The following is a 27649-nucleotide window of genomic DNA, read 5'->3' as shown; positions in this document are numbered from 1 at the left end:
TCAGTGGAAAGCACTAGGCTGGTCATTTTAGCCAACCACCATTCAAACAATCCTTGACACTTGGAGGAATTTATTTACACCTTTTACACGTCTTTCAAATTTGAATCAAGCCAGTGAGTCATTTAAAAAAAAAATAACGCCACAGAGACTGACAGAATAATCATGAAAACTTAATTTCCCTGTGAACCAAGGCTAACAGATTCTGATGATAATGGCTACTTTTTTTTTTAACACGTTGACTATGGCAAGTGACTGTGGAAATTGCTATGTAACCTTGTTGTCTTGTAATTTCATCACCGAAAAAAATACTTTTTTCTTATTAGAATAATTATTCTGAGGTCATTGTCTTGTTCCACCACTTCCTTTGTGTTTCATTCAAACTCATTACCACTTTTTTCAAATCAATTCTCTTTGTCTTTCCTCCTATTCTTCACTGTGCAACTTTCTTCAGGCTCACTCTCATTTCTTGAAAACTCTTGCTATTGTTGTCCATAAAATGCATTTTCATTATATACTCCCTCTTTAAATTTAATTGTTAATGAAATTATTAGCTATAGTGCACAATGTACCTAAGCAATACAGCGGAGTTAATTAAAAAGTACATGTGAAGACATTTTATAAAACATGTGCCTAGGACAGCAAAGAATTTTCTTCCCCCAAGGCCTGGAATACTAAGGCTGGTAATAAATACCCCATGAGCAGGAGCCATTTCTATTTCATAAGGTAGAAAGCACATCTATGACATGAAATAAATATGCTTCAATCAAATGAATGATAATCCCGTAATATCCTAAGACTCAAACAAAAGACTTAGGGGAAGGAACCTTTTGAAGGAATCATTGTATGATATAAATGTATCTACAGCTCATAATAATAGCAAGGACCTTATTGGTCAGAAATTTTTAAATATAAATGCCACATTCAAGCCTCTGCTCCTAATCCACTGAAACAGGGGAATAATTTTTCAATTACCATAACCTTCATGATAACAGAAAAGAAAGGAGAATCTGCTCCTTTCTCTTGAAATAATTAATTTTCTATGCTTTATGAAAACCCATTTTGTCCAGAGCAAGTATCACTGAATAGCCTTGGTTAGGTCATTCAAATGATGCATCAAAGCAGTATGCTTAAGTTTATACACCTTTAATATTACTTATGAGGGATCTTACCACAAAATTATCAACTCCACCTCTCCCTGGTCAGTATTTGGTTATTTGAAGTAGAACATGAGCCAATGGGTGACTAGTTCTTAATTCTAGGGTGCAGGAACATAGCAGCCCTGCTTTCTTTCTTTGGTCCAACTTGCATTATATATGGTGAAATATGCCATAGCTATTGACTATCTTGCAGACTATTCCCATAGTCTCTTTGACTCTTGTTTTTTGATGGTTGGGATACTTTTGATGGTGCGGAAGACCTCGGGATGTCTCAAAAACTGCTTTCAATACTAAAAGCATTTTAAAAATGTACAGAACACAAAAAATGTTTTCTGACCACCATTATACTTGAGTATTTTTGGTTTACCTTTCCACACACAACGGGGTTTTTTTATATTATTTATTTATGAACTTCGAAACTCTGACCTTTTGTACTTCCCAACTTTTTTCTTCTTTATTTTTAAAACTTTTTTCATATCTCATTTGAAAACATATAGAGATTTTCTGACTAGTTCTTCTAAGTTTTTTTCCCCAAATATAAGGCATTGTGTGTTAACAGAATATCTACAGAAAACTTTATATTCAAGATGTTATAATAAATGTTGTAGACTGTATAAACTTGGTAAATTGTGAGATAATTATCTAGACAGGAAACATGCCATATAAACTTGGTATTCCTAGCAGGCCCAATTATATCTACAAGAAAATTTTGGAGTAGCAGAGTAAAATGCATGTGCACTAGGGTGTTTTAGAGCTAGTGCTAGGATACTAATATTAAGAAACTGTTCTATATTGTTTGCTGTTCTACAGCCCTATTATGACTGTACATCAACTGTCACACCATATATAACAGTGTAATGCCTGCTGCAGCTAACACTAGTCCTCTTAAAATACCTTCTGTGATGAAGTGACAGGTCTGGAATCTGGTGTCTTGAAGTACATGTATTTTGGGATATAATACTTTCAATTCTGTAGACATTGTACTACCCTACATAGCAATGACTTCTGAGGAAAGGCTGCTCTATCATCTGAACCTTTTGTGTGCTGTAATGTGAGCACAATCGGCACAGTAAACACACTAGGAATTATAGAGGGGAGATGGAAGGCTCTATTAAACAAAGTTTGCTGAATGAAAGGTCAGTGTGTTTACACACAGTTAAGCTTCTTTTTCCTTCTAGGACCTGGAAGACTTTGGAAGCTGCACACCTCTTACTGAAGGTCTCTTTTTTGGACCTTATGTGCACAGTAAAAAACATTTTGGGCTGATGCCTGGATATGAGGGTCTGAAAAGCAAGGAAACAAGTCTGGATTTCCTTGCAAGGCAAGAGTCACGATTCAATCTGGTTTTTGCTTTTCCAGTAGCAATATTTACAAATGACAGCAAAGAATCAGGTCACAGCTAGGAGCTGTACACTTTAACTATGTTCTTACCATTGTAAAGAGTACAGCCTAGAAAAGACATGTCATCAAGTCCAATGTCTCCAGTGAAACCATCTCCTACAGTACCTTTCACCAAGATCTAGGGGAACAAGAATTACAAAACATTTTTCAGTGTACGGTAGACTTCTCATTAAATATTTCATATCTATTGATAGTGGAGTCATTTACCATGTTTCACACTTAAAATGAGATTAAATTTGTTCTAGGGGATATATTCTATTTAGTGACACTTTACAAGAGAGACTAATGATAACCAGCTTTCACTGGTGGTCACATTAATCACAGTGAACCATAACACAATGGTTGGCTTCACAATTGTGTAAATCCACTGGAACATCATTGTGACATAAAATGATGGCAAGAGATTATCCTAAGTGGCATATTATGATTAGCTCCTTTGGTACTTATTGTAATATCATTAATCATGATTAATTATAATAACATTCATGTGAACGAATTATAGGTCTTATACAAATCCCACTGTGATGAAAACAATTAAGCAGGTTAGAGATGTACTATGGAACGCTTTAAAGAAAAATATTCTACTATTTCATTAGAGTTGCCAATGCTGTATACGCTTACTTTCTCATTATTGTCTACTGCAAAGGAATGGGAGAGGTTAGTATTTGTGAAATCTTGGATGACTGCATAAGCCTATTTCCTGCTGACTCTTGACATAGAGTAAAAATCCAAGTAGTTGATTAGCGAAAGATTTAGTAAGAATTTTCTTAATTTAAGTAATTTATAAATCCCTATTTATAAAAATAACAAAGCCTCCTCAAACCATACATTTAAAAAATTGTTTTTTTCTGATCTAATGGAGTTAAAATATTAAATTTACTTCTTTGCTATTTCTTTAAAATACTGTTCTCATGTCTTACACATGCACACACATATTCAAGCTTCCAGATTATTCTGGGATGCTACATAAAATTTCAGTTACATTTTTCACTGTTTGTTCCTCAGTTCAATAGATAATCAAAAGAATGAAGTATAAATAGTGGTAAAAATACCGAAATACTGCTTCACAGTACTGTTAATTCTAATATTTTTGTTGCAATTCATTTATTCATAATTTTATTTGCAAAGAAAGCTTATGTTCAATTAGTAATGAAGCACTGCTTGGAACTCAAAGACGCAAGGCACTTCTGTGTAGACAGATGTCTCAATTCTTTTGATCAAATATCATTCATATTTTGGAAACATCCTCACATCAAATGTCATTTCAAAAATATATGTTTGCATTTTACACTTCATTATTTCTTTTGTCATATGGTAAATGAAGTCCTGTAAAGGACTGCTTTACCAGTCTCAGAAAACAGCACTGTGTATTAAACAAGTTCTCAGTAACTTGAGAGAAAGAAGAGAATTCATCTACACACTAAGAACTGTTTTTTTCAACTGGTATGACACAGAGCTTTTATAAGTCACACTTTAGATCTATTAACATGTAATGGGAGGAAATAATATTTAAAAGGTGCAAGGAATGGCCTTAATACCATAAAAGTAAGAGAACAGCATCAGTCAGATGTTAGCAGTTAACAAATCTGTTTCTGCTATCTAAAGTTGCATGTGAATAGCAGTTTTATCACCAATGCCGACATAACTAGAATAAACAACAATTATTACACTTCAAGTACAGATTATGTCAATTACACAGAATAAGTGAGTATAGTAAAAGAAGGTGGATATATGTCCTTTAATGGATATGATGAAGATGGGTTATTTTAGCATAAAATGTATCTATTGTGAATGACACCAGTAAATGACAGCATTGCTTCTTACAGCTTTCATCTCAGCATGGAATTCTTATTTTTCCCTCAGAATGCCCACAAATACATTTTTACAATATTACTCCAGTCTTTTCTTTCCTTTTTAGGTTAAAATGGGGACAATGCTACAGTATTGGTAGTAGTAACATAAAAATGCTCAGAAACAGGACAAATCAAGGCATCTATTATTTAGAAACGCTATGCAAGAAAACATTAAAAAATGACAGAATTCCTTTCAGTATAATTTTGACTGGCAAACACAAAGTAGTTTAAATAAAATTTTTACTTTGTTTTCAAAGTGTGAATGATTAACTGCTCATAATTCATTACTACTTATGACCTAAAATTCAGACAAAAGGGCAAAGGGTTTATTAACTCAACTTACAGTTACTACTAAGATAATCCCAAGCCTCCCCATAAAACTACACTATTTTTCTGTGGGACTGTGCTGTGCTCCAATGGATGTTAACCAGTAGGCTGAGGGGCTTCTCTCTGCATATCTCCCTGTGCCTCTCTCCCCAGCCATGACATTCACAAGGTCTGCGGGCATCCTTATGTGTCATCTTCCACCAATCTTTTCCTGGAGGAGGTTGCACTCCTGCACCTTAAGAAGGAATACTTTTTATTCAGGGCATAAAAATACCTAAATGTAGAAGTGGCAGGACACAGTTCTGCAGGAATTATTCAGTTCAGAATACCTCTTTATTGTTATGATGATGATTATGATTGTATTACTTAAAATCTCCCCAAATTATTTTTTTAATTTATGTACTCATTTGGGGAGTCTGACACTGGCATATAGCACAAACTCAGTAAGTAACACAAGAAATGTAACACAGGTGTACTTATAAACTTAAAATTGAAAATAGGATAAATTTATGAATTGGTGCTGCAGCATAAAACTTAGTCTCTCTGCAGCTGTGGTTAAGCATTGACCACTTAAATTAATTTCCCAGCTGAAATTCTGCAAACTTCATAGGCTATTATTTAACAACCTCCAGGGAACTCATCTACCATGAAGCTCATTTCACATCTCATTTATTATTTGAATAAGGATAAATAGTTCCCAATTTCTCCAGTTTTCAGAACTCTAGAGATCCAGTCTCAATGAAATCTACAAAGGTACAAAAGGTATGCTACATAAAAGGGGGGTGTGTGGGGGGGGGGAGGGTGACCTCCATGAAAAGCAAAATATATTACAATGACACTCTGTATACAGAAAAGGATTGATCCCTTAGGATTTTGAACAAAATAGGTTTTTGAAGGGTGAAGGAACATTATGACAAGTGTTAATAGAGGAATTACAATGGGCAATACTGTTCTGTACAAATGCTCCGTTTTTACAGTAATGCCCATTTCTGTCATTAGCCAATTCCCACTGAAGGTTAGCAAAATAAAATCTTAATTTCCATACAAGCATAGCTTAAACCAGAATGGAATCAATTCCAAAAACTGTGAGGTATTAAAAATTCTGAAGATTTCTGAATATCTAGGAAATAGTGATATTAATTCTAATGTATTTACCTAGTAATACAGACAAATATCTCAGGTTTGTCACAGGAATTGCCAACTTTGTTCCTCAGTGATTCTCCTTGTAGTTAGTTACAGCATGCTAATTTTGACTAGGTTTGCTGTTCTTATTTCCGGCAGGAAACACCCTAATTTGGTTTGAAGAGGAAAGAACAAACACACAAGTAGATACAAATGGCTACAAATGCAAAATTGGATACAAGTGGGTGCAAAGAACTGGCAAATAACTTGTATCCAAAAGTGGATACAAGTGGGCTCAAATGATGGACCGAAAACTCTGTCATCAAACCCCTTTGTCTTAATTTACTGAAAGCAAATGCCGGATTGAAAGTCATATATGTTTCACTGTGTATTTACATTTACAACATTTTTTTTGAAAAAAAAAAAAAATTACATTTACAACTACATCTGAAGTAACCTACTCCTGTTTCAATGTTATGTATAAATAAATTAAAATGTCTCATAACTTTTCATCAAGAAAAGTAACCAATTTCTTATGAGGTGGTAGAACTTTTGTAATTACAGGTAAAGGACAAGCCATAGAACATGAATTGTGTGAAATCTGTATCAAAATTTTTGCTTCAGAATTCCTTTTTATCAGGAAGTCGTCATCCAACAATCATGTCACAGTTAGTCTTCACTGAAGGATGATTTTTTCAAGAACGCATGAGCATATTTCTATGATATCTCAAGAACTACGTAAAAAAGGGAAACTACTTACCAAGCAAACACTTTTTTTTTTCAGAAATATTGCAATTTTTTTACAAAATCTGAGAAATTAAAATTTAATTTTAACTTCTTGAGTTACTAGTTCATGCCAAATAAAGGCTTATTGACTTCTTTGATAACTGAGTCCAAGCATGGCAACTTATTCCTCACCGGTTCTGTTTCTCTGCTTTCTCACCTGCCATCAAATGAGTAAGCACTGTCAGACCTGAGACCATTTTCCAAATCTCTTGCCTAGGTGTCCAGTAGCTGCATCCTGACTACATGACACTGATTTTTTCCTCTGTACCTTCCACACCTTCTCTTGGGAAAAAAACCTGGGTGCACTGGCATAAGCGGTGCCACAGCATGTTCCAGCTTTCCTCATGATGGGAATGACTAGGCAATCAGGGCTATTACACAGAGCTGTTATGCGTGGCATGGAGCCCTTCTATTCCCAAAAGCAAGCACAAGTGGAGACAGCCCATCAGCTGCTGGAAAGATGATCAACATTAGGTCATCACATTATTTTAATGACACATGTAGAAAAGTTTGACAATTCACTGTCTTCAATGCCCACCACCCTTTCCTTGTGTGTCCATTGAAAATGCATTACAAATCAATGCCTCAAGACTTCAAAAGTTGAAATAAAGTCCTTTCATACAGGTGTCCAAATGAATTCTTACCAATGATCTTAAGGTTATACACACCAAATATGAAAAATCTTGTGTCAAATATTTTATGTTCTAAAATGCTTGTTTTTTCAAGATACTGAAAACCACTACTTCTAGTTCAGCAAAGTGCTTTATCACACTTCACTATAAGTTTGTGAACCCTCATGCTGATTTATGATGTTTTTCCAAGCATTTCTCTGAAGTGCAGGGAACAATCACATTTCTATCCTGTTTCAGACTCTTCACTGACGTTGATGGGACAGCTGACAAGCATAATATTAATAACTATTTACATCTTCTAGGAGTCAGTACTTTGCCGTATTTTCAGTCTGTAATATTAATGTTGAAAGAATTACTGCAGAAGTAGCATATAGTCAGTGCCTAAACATTTCTGAGATTCTAGCTTTATAAAACAGCATGGTTACCCTGCTCACTTGGCAAACATCTATCTAGTAATTATAGTGATAAAGCTGTATTTAATCGAATTTAAGTTAATGCCTAGCTTTCACTTCATCTGAAAAGATATACAGAAGATATGCATCTTGTATACATGTAGATATACATCTACTAAGACACGTTTATTTCACAAGATTATGGCAGAACAAGATTATTTTCAGAAGCAACTCAGATTGTAAATATGAAGCATTAAAAAACCAAACCAAAACCAAAACAAACAAACAAAAAAACCCCAAACAAACAAACAAAAAAACCAACCACACACCAAAACCCACAAAATCCCCAGAAAAATGGAGAAAACCCACTTGAAAGCTGAAGATACTTTTTCAGGCAGAAAATTCATTTAATTTCTGTTCAGTTGGCTGCAGGGACCTAAAAATGCATCTATCCTTTAGCAATACCACTTTTTGTTTTAAAAATATAAATGTTTTCTTTCCCTAAAGAGGATGGATGATTTTTTTTTTTTTTAAATTACTTAAGAATCACTAAGTAATGAAAATACTTGGCAGATAAAGATATACTCACAGACAATACTAAAACATCCATGGTTCAATGGATGAGGCCAAATCTAGTAAAAAAAAAAAAAAATACCCAAAAGATACTGTGAATTTTCTCCCACATCTAAAGTTCAAGTCCCTTTACTACTTCTCTATAAATTTAGGGGTTTTTTTAGAGCATCAGTCATTTCTGATATCCCTGTGATTAATTATGAAGACAGTTTAAGGTTCCAAAGACTGGATCTAACTGATGGGCTGTTTTGACAAGAACACATACAAGTGAAAGTGGGTCAGTTGTAGTATGTGAACAGCAAAGCAATGGCAAGGCTGATGATGTTCTTTCATGATCTGCCTTTATTGACCCTAATCATATTACGGTACCCTGAACTACTTTCAGATGGAATCTCATCACTACTCCTTCACCTTAAGCATGGTTTTACTGCTAGGGTGATCTTCCATGGCAGGTTTAGGCAGGTTCAGCAGCTTACACACTTTTTCACCTATACATCACATTTTCTTTCTTTCTCCCAACCACCATTTCCTCAGATTTTAAAATAAATTAACAATAAAATTACAGGATTTTGGCTGAGTTACTATGCCAAATTCCTGGGACTTATGGTCCTAAAAGATGTATCCCACACTGACCAGGATATCTTGTTATAACCTAAGCACTTTTTTCCATCCTTCTTGCACCTTGGAACATGTCAAGATGCAAGGGCTGCATAAAGACATCTCCACATCTCTGGGCTGAGAAGCTCAAATAGGGCCTTCATGGACAGACTTGTATCTAGTCTGTGCAATGCTCACTGTTAAAGCAATTCTTCCATGCAGAGCTAAGGAATATCTTGAGCAAAGACAGGCATCACTTCCTTTTCAATATTTATGAGAACATTTTTGCTAGCAACTGAGTCAATTATCTGTCTAGCAGCAAATCCTAGTGAGCAAAGGGATCACTATTACATGTTTTGCTTAAAGATGTGGACCCTTCTCTATCCAAAGGATTTTGCCTGACTGAGATAGTAAGTTACACAGAATTCCTGCTCTTGCATCCATGCAAATAGCCTTAACCTCCCAAAGAAAGAAAACTGTAACACAGAGACACAATGAGAACATGACTTGCCGTGAAATCCTGTCTTCATTAAAGACAACAAGAGTTTTGCTATATACTTCAGTAGAAGTGGAAATTCTACATTGCTTCTTAATTCTACTATAAGCATACTCAATAAATATAGATTATAAAAAATAATATAAAAGCCCCCTGTGTTTGATATAAAGCCTAGAACTATGGAAGGATACTTAATTAAAGCTTCAATGAAGGTACTGCTTGCCTGTGATTTCTCGCTACCTTTCAAAGATGGCTTCTAGATCCAGGAAAGGAACAAGAAAAAAATCACTAACATTTTCCTTCTCTTTGCAAAGGTATCCAAGTCTCATTTTCCTGTTCAGCAATTCCTGGTATCAGTAGCAAATTTGAGACACTACTTTGAATTTTTAGGAAAGGAAAATCCCTACTTTACATAATTCCCCACAAATTCAAACAACTCAACACAGTCTCTCAGTGGGCTGTGGGTTGTGAAAGGTGGTGAAAGTCTTTCATTACTTCAGGTTTTCCATATTTAAAACATGGGCAGTACTTGACAGTTCATTGGCGTACAGAAAGGCTGCTTTTACCTGGTGCAATTTCCTTTGGGCTTCCTGCATGTAATCAGGGAACCAAGGTAAAGCACACTCACCCCTGCCCCCTTTGTCGCTGTCCCCGCAACAACAACAAAAAAATTCTGCAAGGAAATGACAGATGTGAAACTAAGAATACAATTTTGACTGGAAAAGGCATTGTTAAAATAGCTCAGAAATCCTTACTTTTGGTCTCTTTGTGCATATGTTGCGACGATGATATTGTGACACATCCTCCACTGCATACCAATAAAACAGTAACACGAAGAATAAATTACTTCTATTGCCTCAGAATGGACTATGGCTTCATAGTATTAAGCTTTGTAATGGCACTGAACAAAAGGGCAGTTTCTTTTCCAAAGAACTGAACTAAAAGCATGAAATTATCCCTGAAGGTTTGCATAATGGACAATATATTTTCCTGGCTTCTCAGGTAATTTCCTTGTTTTCACAGTGTTTTCTATGCTTGGAAATCCACTTGTCAAAAATGGCAGTAGTGATGTTTCGAAATGGCCTTTGTAAAATTCACACCACTTTTTGTCTTTCAAATATACTGCATTGCACCACACACATTTTCAAGATGTAAATTCTCTGTATTTCACTTCATACTGGGTATTGAATAGCCTCCACTATCAAAAGGAATTTCACCACCAACCACAAAGTCTTCTCTTTGTTTTTCACTCTTTCCCACAAGTGTCCCAGTTCCCTCTCTGTCCACTCTACACGTGTATTGTTTTTCACATAGTCTGTGGACATAGTATGTGAAGAAAACTGAGCATCAATTGTCCAAACTAGAGTCTACATAAATTCTGCATGAAGTATGGACATGAGATCGACGTGTGATATGTCAGCTTTTGTCCTGGCCCACTACAGCTCTCCAAGACAGTCTTCGATCCTGGTCACAAGGACAGAACATGGTGGAGGCACCTAGGTCATACAAGTGCAAGTATTACAGCTGTCATATTAAAAGGCATTAGTACTTCAATAGTACAGAAATTAAGAAATCCACATGATTTGGACTGACATCAGCATCCTCTGGCACAGCTCCCAGAACACCCTGTAACTACCTCTGCACATCACACCCTGCCAGGACATGTTCTAACAAGACCTCAGAGTTAAATACACAGCAGCTCTTTTGATTTTGGGTGCATATTTTTATAACTTGCCTACAGAGATATGTATGCTATACCCTGGGCTTCATAAAAAAAGCATGACCAGCGGGTAGAGAGAGGTGATTCTCCCCCTCTGCTCCACTCTGGTGAGACCCCACCTGGAGTACTGCATTCAGCTCTGGGGCCCCCAGCATAAGAAATACATGGATCTTTTAGAGTGGGTCCAGAGGAGGGCCACTAAAATGATCAGAGGGATGGAACACCTCTCCTGTGAAGAAAAACTGAGAGAGTTGAGTTCTTTCAGCCTGGAGAAGACAAGGCTCTGGGGAGACCTTATTGCAGCCTTTCAATATTTAAAGGGGGCTTATAAGAAAGATGGAGAGAGACTTTTTACCAAGGGCTGTAGTGAAAGGACAAGGGACAATGGTTTTAAATTGAAAGAGGATAGATAATTGAAAGAGATAGATAGAAGACATAAGAAAGACATTTTTTATGATGACGTGGTTGTAAGACACTGGAACAGGTTGCCAAGAAAAGTTGTGGATGCCTCACCATTGGAAATGTTCAAGGTCCAGTTGGATAGGGCTTTGAATAGCCTTCAATCTAGTGCAAGAAGTCCCTGCCCATGGTCAGTGGGGTGGACTGAATGATCTTTAAAGATCCCTTCCAACCCAAAACATTCTGTGATTCTATGATTAATGAAGGATTTAAAAACATGGGTAGCACTTCCCTGTCAATAATAATCCATTAGTCAATTAATAATTGCTCCAGAGGCAGCTGCATGGCAAACTGTATAGCTCAGCCAGCAACGACAGGCTTTACATTGGCACAGTGAAAATAAAACTAAATAGTGAGTACACAGATCAGAAACCAATAGCACAATGTAAATGTGAAAACCAAAGGGCAGCGTGCAACAACACCCAAGCAGGTATCAGGGATGGAAGAAATCAATACACAGATCAGAGACGAAGAAAAACAGTTAGTACCCAGGAAAAGAGCTACCAAGCTTCAGCAAATATGGCTGGATATCCATGTATTTGCAGTAGAATTGGAGAGGTAAGAAGCAACGGAAGCATGTGGTAACCTTTAAAGAGTAGGAGAAGAAAGACGAGGAATGACAAATTGAAAGTTCAAATTGAAGCAGTTGCTAGAATGGAAATTCATGATGACTAAATCTTTGTGTGAAAATTGCTGCCAGGTAACGGATCAAAAACAGTAACAGAAGAATGATCACAGGTGGATACTAAAAGTGTAATAAACAGAGAGCCCTTGATAAATTCAGAGCTGCTTCAACACCAGAGTTTAATGAAAGATATGTAACTGACCAACTAAACATTAACAAAATCCTACTGATATGTCAGCACGCACCAAAAATGAGCCCCTGAACAAGGCAGCAAGCAATCAAATCAAGGCAGAAGGGTAACAACACTTGACAACAATAAACCTGGTTCAATAAGGGTGAAAGTGACTGCAGAAAATCTGAAATCATAGTTAGAATACCAAAAAGGGTGAGCCTTCGGATGCACCAGAAGCTGTCTGCAGCACAGCGCCTTACAGCGTGAGGACAGATGTACCAGAGGTTAGGTCAGCTGTCCAGCTAACTGCAGTGTGTGTCTCCCAGTAGACTGCTTCCACTGCACAATGAGAACAAAACAGGCATGCAATGGTACCTCCCAAACTCTTGGCAGTTTATCACAGGTGGGAGGTTATAGCCTTTATGCTGTGCTAATAGCCCTTAACAGACTTTTCTTTCAATAATTTGCCAATTACCTACCAATCCCATTCATACTTCCTTTTAACCAAAACATCCCTTGGCAATGAACTGTGCAACAGACCATCTTAAAACAGCATTTTCTTTTGTTTTTATTGTGTTGCCTAAGAATTTCACAGAGTAGCTCTCATTCTCTGTATTTAGAGAAATCATTAATGATGATTCTCCATGCAGCTTCTCTATGACACTGTTGATTTGATGTTTCTCTGTTGTATCTCAGCTACCGCTCTTTCTGAGAGGAATAATCTTTACCCAAGTATTCTAGAAAGGGTCAAACATTTCTACCTCAGTTTTTGTTTTCAGCTTAATCTTCCTAATGTAAGGACAAACACACGATTACTTTGATTTGTTTTCTTAGGATATATAGAAGAAAGAGCACACACTGTTTAGATCCAGTTTCCTTCTAACAGGACTGGAGTGGTAAGGGTAAGTCCTAGCTGCATGTGCTGATATGCAACTGTAACCGTCTGAAACATGGTCTCCTCACGTTGCTTTTCACAGTAGTAAATAGTACTTCTTTTTGGGACAATTAAAGGTATGTGCACTCTTCTTCTGGCTAAGCTCCATGCAAGGAACAGAATACAGACAAGTTTGGTCAGCTCCATTTTCGGGAGTACACCAGTATAAGTCCAGCATTTCAACCTGACACTTGTCAGTTAATGACTAGAGACAACTGAAAAACTCACACACTTAATTCAATCTACAGAACTACTGACATTGCAAGCCCCCTAAAAAATTACCTCTGAGGTGCTGTGAAATGTGATACAAGATCTAGAATCTGTAATTTCAATAGTTCTGATGCTTGTTATGTAGGAAATGAAATTCAAAATTTTCTTACTTCAAGGATATTACAGTTGATGAGGAAGTCTAGCAAGTCATTATCTTTTCTTAAACAGGTACAAAGGGCATTTAGTCTACTATAACAATCCTAGTATATTATTCATGTGTGAAATATGACTGCTAGAGACACATGAAATAAAAACTGAGTTCTGAAACCTCACAATCTGCCACAGCACAGGCTTTTAGCTTGAAGGAGAACTCAAAACCACTTTAAAAATAGTTTGTAAAGTAGAATTATGCAAAAATGTCAATTTTCTGCTAGAACCCTCAGTTTTTCCTTATAAAACTAGTTGCGGGAGGGGGTGTTGATCAATTTGTTCTCTTCTCAGAAAAGTAATTGCAAGAAAAAGCTAGAAATGCAAGAACTGAAGAATAACCTTTGTGATCCCATTTCACTTATTACAGAGCAGACCATTAGAATCCCAAAAGAAAATCACTACCTCATCTAACTGAGGAATGAAAAAGGATGAAGTAGAGGGTGCAAAAGTAGATACTGCCTATGTGATTGCGACCTGCTACCTGGTAGTACCTTAGATACGTTTTTTAGCCCCTCCTGTTTTTCTTTTTAGATGAATGGTAGGGGCCTGGATGCAAATAATGTATGTTTACTACACATGTCATTTGTCACCAAACTGATCTTATGTCAAAGGCATACTGAAGCAAGATTAAAACCTCAGCTGTGACTATATGCCTCCACAACTAATGCTATGGCTAAAATAGAAGAGTAACTGAAAATAATATGTGTTCAGAGTGATCTAATTTGCCTTTGATTTTGAAAATCTTTGTAAGAAAAGGTATTACCTATATCTCCATAACAGAAACGAAAAAATGAAAAATGAAAATTTGAATGAATGTATTAAAAGACAAAACAATCACCTTAATCTAGAGGCTCAGAAATGAAGACGGCTTCGGTTAGATTCTCCTCTGTCTTTAGACAAATTCTGCTGCTAAAAAATAAGGTCAGATCTTGATTTAGCACCATCTAAGAAGTACACTTGTGGATTTATGTGTCAGAACTAATTATGGCTAACACTTGACCCATCTCATTTGAAAGGCCATATAACTGATACTATATTTGATGATTTTGTCACATATCACAAATAATACATTATTAAGGATGTGACTGACTTAGAATATAATTTCAGAAGTAATTTTCTCTTTCATCCAGAGTATTGTGAAATACAGTAATTTTATTAAGGATTTCTTTAAGAACCCACCCAAGGTTTTCTCTTCAACAGATAACTAGCAGCTGTTAGAGTTAAAACTTCCAAGATGACTGTCTGACTAAGCTGGGACAGATGACACTTGTTATGCTTCACTCTGTGAATATCCTGTTGTAGCAAAGTAAAACAAAGCTCTCCTGAACGCAGGCTTTCTTTGCTTCATGTCTGCAGGGTTAAGGGGACCCTTAACCTTAACTTAACTGATCCTCAAAGATGTTTCTTGCTATCTGATCTAAAAATGAGGGAATGCCTCCCAGTTCAGCACCGGGTGCCTACGGTATCAGATCCTATGAGATGGCATGTGGGAATGCTAGGGGTTCTAGGATTTAGAACAACAACAAGCTGCTAGTCATACTGAACATTTCCATCTTGCAAATGCTGCAAGAGACAACTCATACCATACTATGTAACAAATGAGACAAAGGCATTTTACAAGACAACTAAGTTCTTTTTGATACATTTACAACCTATAGTAAAATGCCACCATCAATGTCCTTTATGTAGGAATGTCTGAAATAGGACTGGTCAGCACTTACGCTTTGATGGCTTAGCCTGAATAAGAGATGAGGGTATTCAGAATATCAGAAGAATGCAAAGACACAAGTCACATTTTGCTTTAATAAAACAGAGGTCCATTTCAGGACAGAAAGCATTTTTTCCCCAAAATGACAAAACTTGGAATATATAAAACTGTCTTGTTTAAAATTCTGAGAAATGAAGGCTGCAACTACTATACCTGCAAACAGCATGTCACTGTCAAAAGTACAAATACCAATGGGGAAAAAAAAAAAAAAAAGGAAGACAGCTGTCTATCAGCTTCAGCTGTCTGTCTTCCCATGTTTGGTCATATTTCAAACCATTATATCTAGTTTAAAATGCTGCTCAGGAGCTTGAGAAATCTAATTTGCACCATTATCAACATATTCAGGTATACATGTTTCAGAATCAGGCCCTTGAAATACAGTTTGGATTTTACACTGAGAAAAATATAAAAATAGCACAACAGGTACTAAAAATAGTAGCTGGAGAAAGAAGGTTTGTTTGTGTTTATAGAACACAGTGCTATTCTAGATTCATAGGAAATGTATCATTCTAATTTTCAATCAATATTCCATTACTTTCTAAGCTAATACCTAATTGGTAATAAGATTGAAATTGTTACAGTGGATTTGGTTGTTTACTTTTCTTAACCACTTGTAAAATAGGAAAATAACAAATGTATTTTATATCTACTTAATTGCAATTTTATTTTGCATATAAACTTCCATAAAGTTGTATTTTTCAATAAATTTTCCTTATTTATTTTTGTCTGATTTTGGTCCTTGATTTTGGTTCTGAGGTTTAGTGGGAGCTGGTGTGAGGAAAGGAAGTCTTTGTGTGCTGCTCCCTTTGGGTTTCTGCCACACCATTCAGTTAAAAGCCTTACAATTTCCCATCTACAAGGTTCCACTCAAAAGTGGATCTGGCTTTCCAGAAGTTCTCAAGCATCTTTATTTGCTGCTTTGAATTTTTGGCTGAGAACTCCTCCTTTTCCTAGCAGTTAGTATACAGGCGCAGTTGTTTATATGGTCCCAAAGTTGGCTTCCCATACTAGTAAATAAACTGAAAATATGAATTTGAGAGATTTACTATTCATAGTGATTCTTTCTTGGAATGTGGTAAACAAATGACAGACTTACATAGGGAGGAAAGAGGAAGAGATGGTACCAGCTATCTCAGATACACGATATCTTTTACATTTAGAAAAGAAAAACTGGTAGTCTGTGTTACAGAGACTTAGGCCATTTTCGGTTCAAGAGTCTAACATTTTCTATTCACTAGGAATCTCTGAAAACACCAGAACAGTTGAACAGATATTCTGGCTAGAGATAGAGTACATTGAGAAGTCAAGACATGTATGTTGACCAGAAAACTATTAAAAAGTTCCATCCTATGATTAGGCTTTCAAGAAAAAAAATCACATTCTTAAGTGAATCTAAACATTTCCTGTGAAGCATGGAAATGACCTACGGGACTTTAAGCATGTGGTGTGAAAACACTCAAGCACTAACTTTATGGGGTGTGGGGAACACAACACAGTAAACACAGAGGTTACAATTTTAATACTGTTACCCAGTCAGAAGACAGCCCAAAACTAACTGAGAGGCTGTTCTAGTCCACATCTCAGTAGAAATACTTCAGAGAAAAAGTGGTAACAGAGTGTGAAGACCTTTCCCCCTACAGGTCTTTAGCCCTGGAAGTATCCAAGTACTATCCACTGGAAAGGAAGATCAGAAAGAGGTCTGCACTTGGCAACTTACAGGAACAGAATAACAATTATTTTCTTCAAAATTTCTGAGTTTTGAAGGGTTGTAGGTTGTGGCACAGCAAGCACCATCATAAGCAAAGCAATACACAATAACAAACATCAGATCTTGATCTTTTTCTTGAGAACAATCAAATCACACCTTACACCTCATGCCCCTCAAAAATGACTACAAAAACCTAAACTGCATCAAAATAATATAAGATCCTTGTATTCCCTGCACAGAACTGGGCAAGTACAGTAGAAAACCCTACAACACTAACACATTGAAAATACTTTCAGTTTCTGAATGGAACCTTCCTAACACTCAGGAGGTCAAATACAGGACACATGGGTTTATAGGTCCCTTCTTAGATTGTGTTGCTACTCCTTTACATTTGTACAAAGGATTTTGACAAAAAAATGAGCATTCTCCTTCCAGGTGCCTCTGTGCAACCACAGCAATATTAAAGCCTTTTCCTCCAAAGAAGATACAATTCTCTCCACCTAAAAATAGTCATTTGGGAAATAAATATGGGACAACCTAAATAAAATACTGCATTATATCAGATTTAAAAGGGAAGTGTTCCTTTTTATAGCATGTTTTGAGGTTTTAAGTTGATTTAATGATTAGTTGGCAGTCAAGTGAACTAATGCCTCCTCTAATAAACCTGCAGTTTCATTAAACTGACCAAAATAAACAAATCACAGATAATGAAAGGTAAATAACATGTACACTTTTAAAAAGTGAGATAATAAATCTATATTTGTAGTGGTAATTTACTTTAATCATATCTTTATATGTGTATTCATTTATATCTTTATGTATATTTGATTGTTGACTTAGCCTTGCACCCAAATATTTTGAACTGATATTTTTTTCTGGCCTTAAATAATTAAAGATTAACATGCAACTCTGGAAAAGTAAGGCAGAGAAGAGGATATTCTTTTCAACAGTCCTTTTTTCATGAATGAATCAAAATTTTTGTCAAGCTGTTCTGTAGCAGATTCAGATAGGTTTGTTTCATCAAATATTTGAAAACCAAAAATAGCGTCTACTTTAAATGCCACATGTTCTTGTTCAAAACATTAAACCCAAGTGTTGCAGGGAAAAATAGAAATTCAACAAAAAAATAATATTTCAGATATATTTCATAAAAAAACTTTATATATTTATTTCAAAATAAATTAAATCAGACAGTTAAAAATAGTTTTGAGATTGCAGAGTCATTCACATACTCACAGTGTTTTACGATGCAGCAAATAAGCACTTCGCAACCTAGAAGGATCATACCTGAAATGGCTTAGAGCTGCTGATGTGGAGTGTCTGTCTGTTCCATCTGTTTTCCTGATTTCCAAACTTGTACCACAACAGCCATCCATTGGTATTACTCACAGTTCTCTGGAAGACTGACAGCTTGTAAACTTGCTTTCCAAACATATGATAATGAAAGCGGAAAATGCAGGTTCCATTGACAGAAGGATTGAAGAGGGGACTAAGCAAAACTGCTTTATCTTGGAACTGGTGTGGCTCAGAGGATTCCATGTAGAGGTAGTGTCCCCTGGCTGTGCCTGTTGTGTGATCCTTTAATGGGCCTGTATTAACTGTGGGGGTTGGACCCTGTATTCTGATCCAGTCAAAGTCATCATCAATGTCCTGCTCCCAATTGCACAGCCCATTTTCAAAGTTACAGTGCAGGTCAGGGTCTGAAATGTAAACAGAACAGACTGTCAAGTGAAAGGAGTACCAAAAGCTGATCAGATCATACTTTAATATATTTTTCTCCTTGCAAATTTTCTTTCTAATATAGAGAAAAACACATTTTCTTCTCCTCACAAAAAATCTCCTCTGAAGAATATATACCTGCCTGCACACAAAAAACCAAAACCAAACAAAACCAAAACAACAAAAAAAATCTTTACTAAATTATCTCCTCTTTCAATATATATCTAGCAAACTCTACATAATTAACTGAATAAAAAATTGTGAATAACATTATTAAATTTCTGTATTTTTATAATTAAAGCATACAAAGGTCTTTGAAATTTAACTGAGTAAAAGACTTAAAACTAGGTTAATTGCATGAAACAAACCACAGGATACAGTCTTGTAAGTATGTGTAATAATAATGAGCTAATATATTTTTGCATTGCAGAAGCAGTCATAAAACTGGATTGTGTTTTAGATCTTTATTTTCTTCAGTAACAGTAGTATGATAAACAAAGCCAAATTCACAAGGGGCATTTATTCCACAACTGCAGTTTATTATTTGACACCAAGTCAAAATCTATTGATTAGACCAATTACTTCTAACATAAAAAAAATGTGTATCAGAGGTGATGAACTTGTATTTCATCTTTGCATCTGCCCTTCATAAACAGAACTGACATAATAAGTGATTTTTTTTAATTGTTATTTTTTATGATGTTTAAAACTGCAAGTCATATGATGCTTTCTTAGTATAGACCTCAAAATGGCTTATAAAGAAGATGAACTTTTTACAAGTGGGAAAACTGAGATAGGCTGGAAAGCCTTCACATTCTTTTAAATTCAGATCAGTTTTAAGTTGAAATTCAGCAAGTATCAGTGCAGGCTGGTATCCCCTCAAGCATGTAACATGTCCCCTGTTTCTCAAACTCATTGTGATTTGCCCAATTTAGTTACCTTGGGATGTGATAAAGCAACTACTAGTTAATTTCATTGTATATTAATGTTCTTGAGTTCTATAGTTGATGAATGCATGCTTCTGGGAGAATATCATCAATAGCACCCTTCGGCACTGCAAGGTGAATGTCAAAAATGTGAACAACCCAGAGCTTTCTCACAAATTATTTCTTTGAAAGGGACAATCATGCCCAGCATGACCTTGCAGTACAGATATTTTAATATTTTCTAGGTAGAAAGAGTATACGTCATAAAAAGAGCTAGGCCATACATTCCTTTTTGTCCATATACGTCTTCCACTATAGTTCTATCAGTATAATCAAAGACAGCATGTTAACCCAAATCAACTGGCAGTCTGTGAATCCCCGTTTTTAAAATAAACTTGTAATGCATCTATGTGTATTACAGAAGTTAAGGAAATACAACTCATTTGGATAAAGGGGACTGAATTCCATTTACCCTCAATTGTAACTCATCATATGTATTTAAGTTAAAAATCATCCAACTCTGTTTCATCAGTAACTATATTCAGTTGAATCATCATTGGCTGTGACATTGATAGGCTGCAGTAGTACTGTGCTTTTTCACTCCAGGGATGAATTAGCAAGTAAATTTTGGTTTGATGCAAAGTAAGCAATAATGGGAAGTACTTACTACAGTTGTCTTCATCCGATCCATCCCCACAGTCATCCACAAGATCACAGACCAATAAACCATCAATACATGCTTTTGTGTCTCTGCACCAGAAACGATCAGGACCTTCACAACTTAATGCTGGAGGTGGAAGAGCACAATTTTCAAATGTAATATCATCAATTGCTGAGACGCCATCATAAAATCCCAGACTGATTTTTTCAAGTGAAAATTGGAAAGGATATGGAAGGCGTCCAAGCTGAATGACTGCCTTCAACCATTGATTTCCCTCATTGTAATATGCTCTCCAAAGGACAGTAGGCTGTTTGATCCCATCCACAAGCAATTGCATCTCTGCTGCCCCAACTGACTGTCCGTAATTGTAATACCTAGAACGATAAAAAAAATGGTTATGGGTGCAAATGATGAGAACGGACCACATCATGTATAATAGCCATTATCTTCCATTATCTTTTCTGTCATAGCTCTGTGTAGTCCACACTGCCTATTCCCAGTTTACCTGTAATTCAGTCCACTTTCTGTATGATGGTAGGATAGGCTACTCTATCAGTATAGGGCTCATTTCAAGAATTGAAGATTGTGAGAGAAGAATTAAATTAATCATTGAATTAAAACCTGTAACTGAAGAGACACATTTGCTTTCATATTAATCAATGAACACTGCTCAATGAGATACACGATATATTTATATATTTAAATCAATAACTTTAAAATAAAGTTAAATCAATAACTTTAAAGTTTCAAGAAGGAAAAAGAGAATACATGCTGAATGCAAAAGTACACCTTCTATCTATGACAGATATCAATGTGTTGCATTTTACAGAATTTTTGGAGGATCTCAAAGCAGTTAAAAATCATAAATACTTAGGTGAGCAATTGTACAACAAAACTGGAAGCAGAACCAGGAACAGAACCAACAGCTTGTAATTTCCAGACCTATACCCCAACTTGAAGTCTTGAGCCTTTGAGAAGAAGACATTTACTCTATGTTAAATGTATTTGACATTACCGAGGAAAAAAAATATCAAAGTCAGCCCAAACATTTATTTAAACAGTAGCACCACTTTAGAATTCAGTAATCAAATTACCACAGTTTACTTATCCTTTTCCTCCTCCACAAGACCGCACAAAGATTGCCACAAGACAATAACTGAAAGGTGGGATTTTTAATATATATATGAAGAAAGGATTGGAAGCAAAGCTTCAATTCTTGCACTGGAGCTTTCACTTAAAGATGATACAATCTAATTTTGGATACTGTAGGTGACTCAAGGAGCTACTAGATTTTTTGATGGTTTCTCGTTCTTGAACAAAATTCCACAGCATTTGATAATTTACTTAACCAAAGTAGAAATGTTAGCAAAACGACTGTGGTATTTGTCTGTGTATATGCAGACACAAACTTTTAATATAATTTTGCTCAGATTCATCCCATGTTTCAGTTCTGTTCTCCAAGTGCTTCAGCTTACTTCTGCATATTGTTCATAAGGATTAAAGAATAAAGAAGAAATAAACACTGCAGAGGAATGTATGTCTATTGCAAACTATAACCTCAGTTTCAGTCCAAAAGAAGCAATGCGAGATGATCCATTAGTTTTAAGTCTAAATTATTTCATACCAAAAGGACAAGGTGCAATTTGATCCAGTCTGCCTGAACCTTGGGCTTTGTAGCCGAGCTACTTGTGAAATGATGCTGCTGTTTTTCAGAATGAACATAAAATGACCTATTAAAATAAAACAGAAAACAACTTTTCAGGTTGAAGAAAAAAAGCGTTTCTAAGGTTTTTTAAGCATTAATGGCCTCCGCTTAAAATCTGATTAAAGAGCAGGTATCAGTTCCTCTTCCCTGTTTCTAGGCCTGGCTTGTCTTACCTTCAGTTTTGTTATAGGTGTGATCCTGTGGAGGAGCTTGCTTCTGAAAAGCAGGTGCAAGAGCACTACTGGAACTTCTTACCCAGTCAAATTCATCTGCATTTGCAGTTTCAATCCAGCCACAGCTCTCTCTCTCAAAATCGCATACAGCAGCTGAAATGAAGAAAGATATATTTAACTGTATCTCTACACATGGCATTACTAAACAAGCTTTGCAGTATGAAAAGGAAATAAAATACTTCTCTCACCAATGCTCTAGAAAGAAGTCTAAGCAAGGGGTGTGGGGAAGCAGAGTATGGCCTCATACCAGTGAGGGGGTATTTGCTTTATAACAGTTGGATAAAACAGCAGTCCCACAGGAATGACCAAGCCATCATTATGTGCCATGTACTCAGTAAAACAAGTCCTTCCCTCTAAAGGCACTGGAGCCAAAGCTTTCAAAGCAGGCAAGAAGGCACTGAAAAAGACCTCACAACCCTCATGTTACAGAGAAACAACACAGAACACACAAGCATTCTGCAAGATTTTTTAGGGAATCAACGTTGGAGCCAGTAATCAAATCCCTTATTTCCTGAATCTCAGCAAGTATGGTAATGATAACAAAAGCTTTCCTCTAGTTATAACAGGAATTAAGTTAAACATTAGGCATTATTGAGACACTGTGATATTGGCAATCTCTGAAACACAAACTACTGCAGTGAAAAAGATTTGAAAAATATATTCAGCTGCATTCTTCAATGCTGCATTTAAAAGACCAGTGATATTTTAGAAAATTGCTATAATACGAAATAAAGAAGTGAAAGCGTGTCATGTGTGACTGAACATAAATTGACAAATATTTATTATGTTAAAATGAAGAAACATCAGGTTTTCCTCTTCTGCTCTTTAAAAAAAAAATTCTCATTAAATCACAAAATGGTAATCTTTGAGTCCTGTAACTATAACAGGCTTTCAATGGAAAATCTTAAGAAAATTATTTCAAGATTTGTAAAAAATGTAATTTATTCATTATGCACATAGACTAAACGAAAAAATATTCAGACATGACTGTGAGAATTCTGCCATTATTTTATAACACCCTATCACAACTTCCAGTAGCCACATCATATGGTATAGAAAATGCACGTTTCAGAAACAAATTAAGTCTCTTGGAGAACAGGATTATATAAGTGTTTTTTTGTGGAAGGTATGGGAGGTTTTTTCTTCTTTAAGAACTGTGTCACATTAAATTATACAACATTTGTAGAAAAAATAAAAAAATTACTAGCCAGGAAAATTAGTATTACTGTTCATTAGGGCGTCTAAATAGACAAGGTTTTGTGGATTATCAAGCAATGAGCATAGAATTCCAGTTATTAACACTGCTGTAAAAAAATGATTCCATAAATATGAAAGACGATGTAATATTTAAGAGATGAAAGAAACTAGGAGCTTGCTTTACCTATGGCATTTGTGGGTCAGAAATGTCAACAATAAAATAAGGTAGATGAAATGTGACAATGAAACTGAAGGAAGAAAATTTTTTGTTAGCCTGTTCTGATACAACAAAATAAAGACAAAAATGTATTTGTGAGTATTCAAGGACCTAGGCATGACAGAAATGACTGAAAATCCACCAACAGAACATAACAATCAGGGAATATGGAGACCTATTTCTGATTTGCTTTTTGCTCAATGGAAGAAACTGTCCCATATTCCCAAGAGAACAGGAACAAGAATATGACAAACCATGGACACAGATGTTTACACCAAAAAAGGCAAATAAACAAGATAAAACTGTTAAGTCTGAGCCTAGACTTCTTGCATCTGTAACTTGTTACAGAGAAAAAACATAAAAGGAAGGTTGCATCAGACCACACACACAACTTAAGCGTGGATGAATACATTGACATAAAATAACCTTGAAACCTTCAACTAAATCTCAGACCAACTACTTACCACCTAGGGAAGATATAAGAATAGACAAGCTGGTACAGCCTGGGTGAAATGCACTTGGTTCTCAATGCTTGATTCAGCCCTTCAATTGCCTAATTATCCCATAACCTCTTTGACTGGCACTTCCATTTCAGACAGATTATCCAGAAAGAAAGGCTGTTGCTTGAGTATCTCACAGTGAACACATACACACTAAGCCTCCCTCTCTGCTAGTACTTTATTTTCAACCTTTCTCCTGTTTCTTATTTTCTTACATGCTCTCTTTATACTCTAACCATCAAGTGGCCCTACAGACTCTGCCAGGCTACCTTTGCCTTTATTGCTAGTTTTTCTGAAACTTTTTTTGTCATCCTTGCTGCGTTTCAACATTTAACCCACCAAAATTTGTCACCTTTTCCACCTTTTTCATCTGAACATTACTTCAGCTATTTCTTTGCTTTTTTGTTTTTTTTTTTTAATTCTAATAATATCCATGCCACCTGTATGGATATATTTTTCTTTGGTGTCCCTTTTAGCATCTTTTTTAACATGCTCTCTCAATGATCATGAAGGAAACAGGGTGATACTGTGAGCATAACATTATTTTATACCACAGCTACTATTTACTAATGTGATACATACACACTCAAATGACACCATACTTTGTAGCTGCGCTGGCCTAATTTCTACAGTAAAAAACTGACTAGTGGTCAATTAAATAATGTATTGCAAAAGTTCATCAGTAAGAAGCAATGCTAACCAGAAAAGAAACCAAAACCCAAGTTACGATTTGAAGATTGAACAAGTTTGGTCTTTACAAAATCCCAGTCAGAGTTCCCCCTTCCCTCACTTTCCATCTCCAAATATCTGCTACAGTTTGTTTGTTTGTTGGTTTTTTTTTGGTTGGTTTGGTTTTTGGTTGTGGGTTGTTGTTGGTTTTTTTTAGGGGGTGGTGGTGGGAAGAAAAAAAAAAATACTTTCACATAAAAATTTAGAGTAAAAAAAAACAGAAATGCTAACCTAACTTGCATGATGATATTCTCATGTATAGAAAATAATGGTTTAAATCTAACAATTATTTAGGACAGATAGATATAGTAGTCTCGGCTACAGATGGCTACAGGGAAAAAACCATTCCAGAGCATTTTATTCTGCTAATTTCTGTTGGGAAATCTATTTCAATAGCCAGGACGTTGCAACAGACCTGCTTGTGACTTCAGTCATGTGGGCTTTTTAATAATAGACAAACATGACTTGTACATAACACATAGGTGTATATCTCTTGTGAAATGCAGAAGAATTTTGCATATAAGACAGGCAAAATATGCAGAAGGAAAAGATTTTGTTATAAATAATTTCTAGTGATTTCACTACATACCTACATTTTTAACAAGCTAACTGCACATCATGTCTCCTAACACTAATTTACCTTAGCTGTAGGACTTGCAAAGATCGAGATTTTTAAAAAGAGAAAATAAAATTCTTTGGGTGCATACACAACACTAATCAAGCCTGCATATAACCTAAATATTACCCACAAAAAATAACTACTGTCACATGTAATTATTACAATTCCATTTCTAAATAATTATATGAAAATAATCTACACAACTCTGACTTTGGTGGCAGTCCATTCTGCACAGTGAGGCAGATCGGCAATCATCTAACTAAAGGCAGTTTCAATAACAGCTTTTTAAAGTGAAATAACATCCAAAACCACTGGTTTAGTAAATCAAACATTTTCTGGAAATCTCTCAGTGCATATGATACTGGAAATATAGCAAATTAGATTCAAATTTCTCCTCCATTTAAAAATAGTAATGAAGTCTGAAGAGAATTAAATTTCTTAAACAAAAAAATAACCAGTGATGTAGGTTGTTGGATACCCATGTCTATATAAAATAAAATACGAGGAATTTACATATTTTTTAACAACCAAATGTTTAGCTTTCTACGTCTATTAGAATGCTTCTTCTATATAACTGAAAGGGAAAGTTCCTGGTTTTATTGAACTAAACAAAACTAAGATCTGAGGGTCACTATTCAGGCCACCTGGTTATTTACCCTGTATTCTGTGCCACTGAAGCTCACTCATACAATATTTGTTGTCATAGTGCATAACTTGCAAGAAACTACATAGGAGCGACTACACGACGAGATATATTTATTGCCTAAAAATATTACATAGACATTTGCTGACATCAGTAGAAAAGTTAGATTCATGACTTCTGGGTTCAATAGAAATTCTGAAAGCATGTGTGGTCTCTGGCAGAAAAATATCCTTGTTCATTCTCCAATGTTCTTCCTTTCCACAGCCTGTTTCCCCCTTTACCTGCTCCACAACTGCTCTTCTCTGACACCTTATCTCAGTCCTAGTCTATCTGGAAAGCTGGAAATCTTCACTGTCTGTCCTCATTTTCCCAGATAGCTAGGTCTTTGCTCCAGGTCCTTTCATGTAGTTTCAGTTCTCTGTCACTTAACTGCCACACTGTATACCAATCCCCGCTAAAGCATCACTGCTCCATCTCCATATTCTTCATTCCCATTCTCTCCCTGCTTTAATCTTACTTACCAAGCTTAATTTTCATTATTGTTATCTCTCCTGACACTCTATCACTGGCTCTTTGGCCAGCTGTTTTTAATCCTTCCCCCAGAGTAGTTTGGGTCCTTCTTGCCCTGGCTTCCTCCAGCCCCCAATTACTTCTCTCCCACATCAGCAAGCTCATGCAATGCAGCCTTTGCAGCCATTACTTGTCCACAGCCAAAGATGGTTTCCCATCTCTGTAGGTGGCATTTTAGTCCCATCCCTTCCCTATTTAACTTCCACAAACTGATCCTAATGCAGTTGTCTATTTGTCTATAATTCCAGTCATAAGTCCCTTCTCCAATTTACAAGCTGACAACCTTACAATCCTTGTAAGATGGCTGTTCCTGGCCTCACTTTTAAAAACAACTGATGTGTTTGGCTGAAATGAAGAAGTAGCAAGCATATGAGACAGACATTTTTGCATGCAAGATTTTAACTCTAAAAGTAAGATTTTGGAAGAGTTACCTTGTAACCACAACAGAAGTTTTACATTTTGGCAAGGTTAGTAATGAAAAATATGAGGAATGCTTCTTATAACATGAAGGAAATATTTATTACTTATACAAAGGTGATCATTAGAAACCCAGTAAAGCTTATAGTTAAACAATTAAGCCACAAAAGCAGTTCTTAAGAAACAACACATGCATCATTCTCTTTATTTGCCTTCTAAGCCAAATTAAGCTACAAAAAACTCTGTACTAACATAGACATGACCAGATTATGAATTAAAGACTAGCCTTAGCACATTCATGCTGCCCTAGATCGTACACCATAGAAATGATAACTATCAAATGCGTATTTCAATTATAAAGATATAAATAC

General features: G+C 35.8%; 1 protein-coding gene across 1 annotated transcript in view; it reads right to left on the bottom strand.

Moving 5' to 3' along the window:
• The window catches only part of MALRD1 (MAM and LDL receptor class A domain containing 1), a 282538-nt gene that overhangs the window by 198742 nt on the left and 56147 nt on the right, over nucleotides 1-27649 (bottom strand). Inside the window, exons 14-18 of the mRNA XM_056334103.1 lie at nucleotides 22327-22479; nucleotides 22073-22178; nucleotides 20455-20822; nucleotides 18430-18842; nucleotides 2589-2676 (exon numbers count right to left, since the gene is read on the bottom strand). Of these exons, the coding sequence (XP_056190078.1) occupies nucleotides 2589-2676; nucleotides 18430-18842; nucleotides 20455-20822; nucleotides 22073-22178; nucleotides 22327-22479 (1128 nt within the window). The remainder of the gene's footprint in view (nucleotides 1-2588; nucleotides 2677-18429; nucleotides 18843-20454; nucleotides 20823-22072; nucleotides 22179-22326; nucleotides 22480-27649) is intronic.

Source organism: Falco biarmicus, chromosome 4 (genome assembly GCF_023638135.1).
Source record: "Falco biarmicus isolate bFalBia1 chromosome 4, bFalBia1.pri, whole genome shotgun sequence".
In the NCBI taxonomy this organism is placed as follows: Eukaryota; Metazoa; Chordata; class Aves; order Falconiformes; family Falconidae; genus Falco; species Falco biarmicus.
Note: the sequence above shows the minus strand (reverse complement) of the source record. Positions and strands in the feature narration are given on the sequence as shown.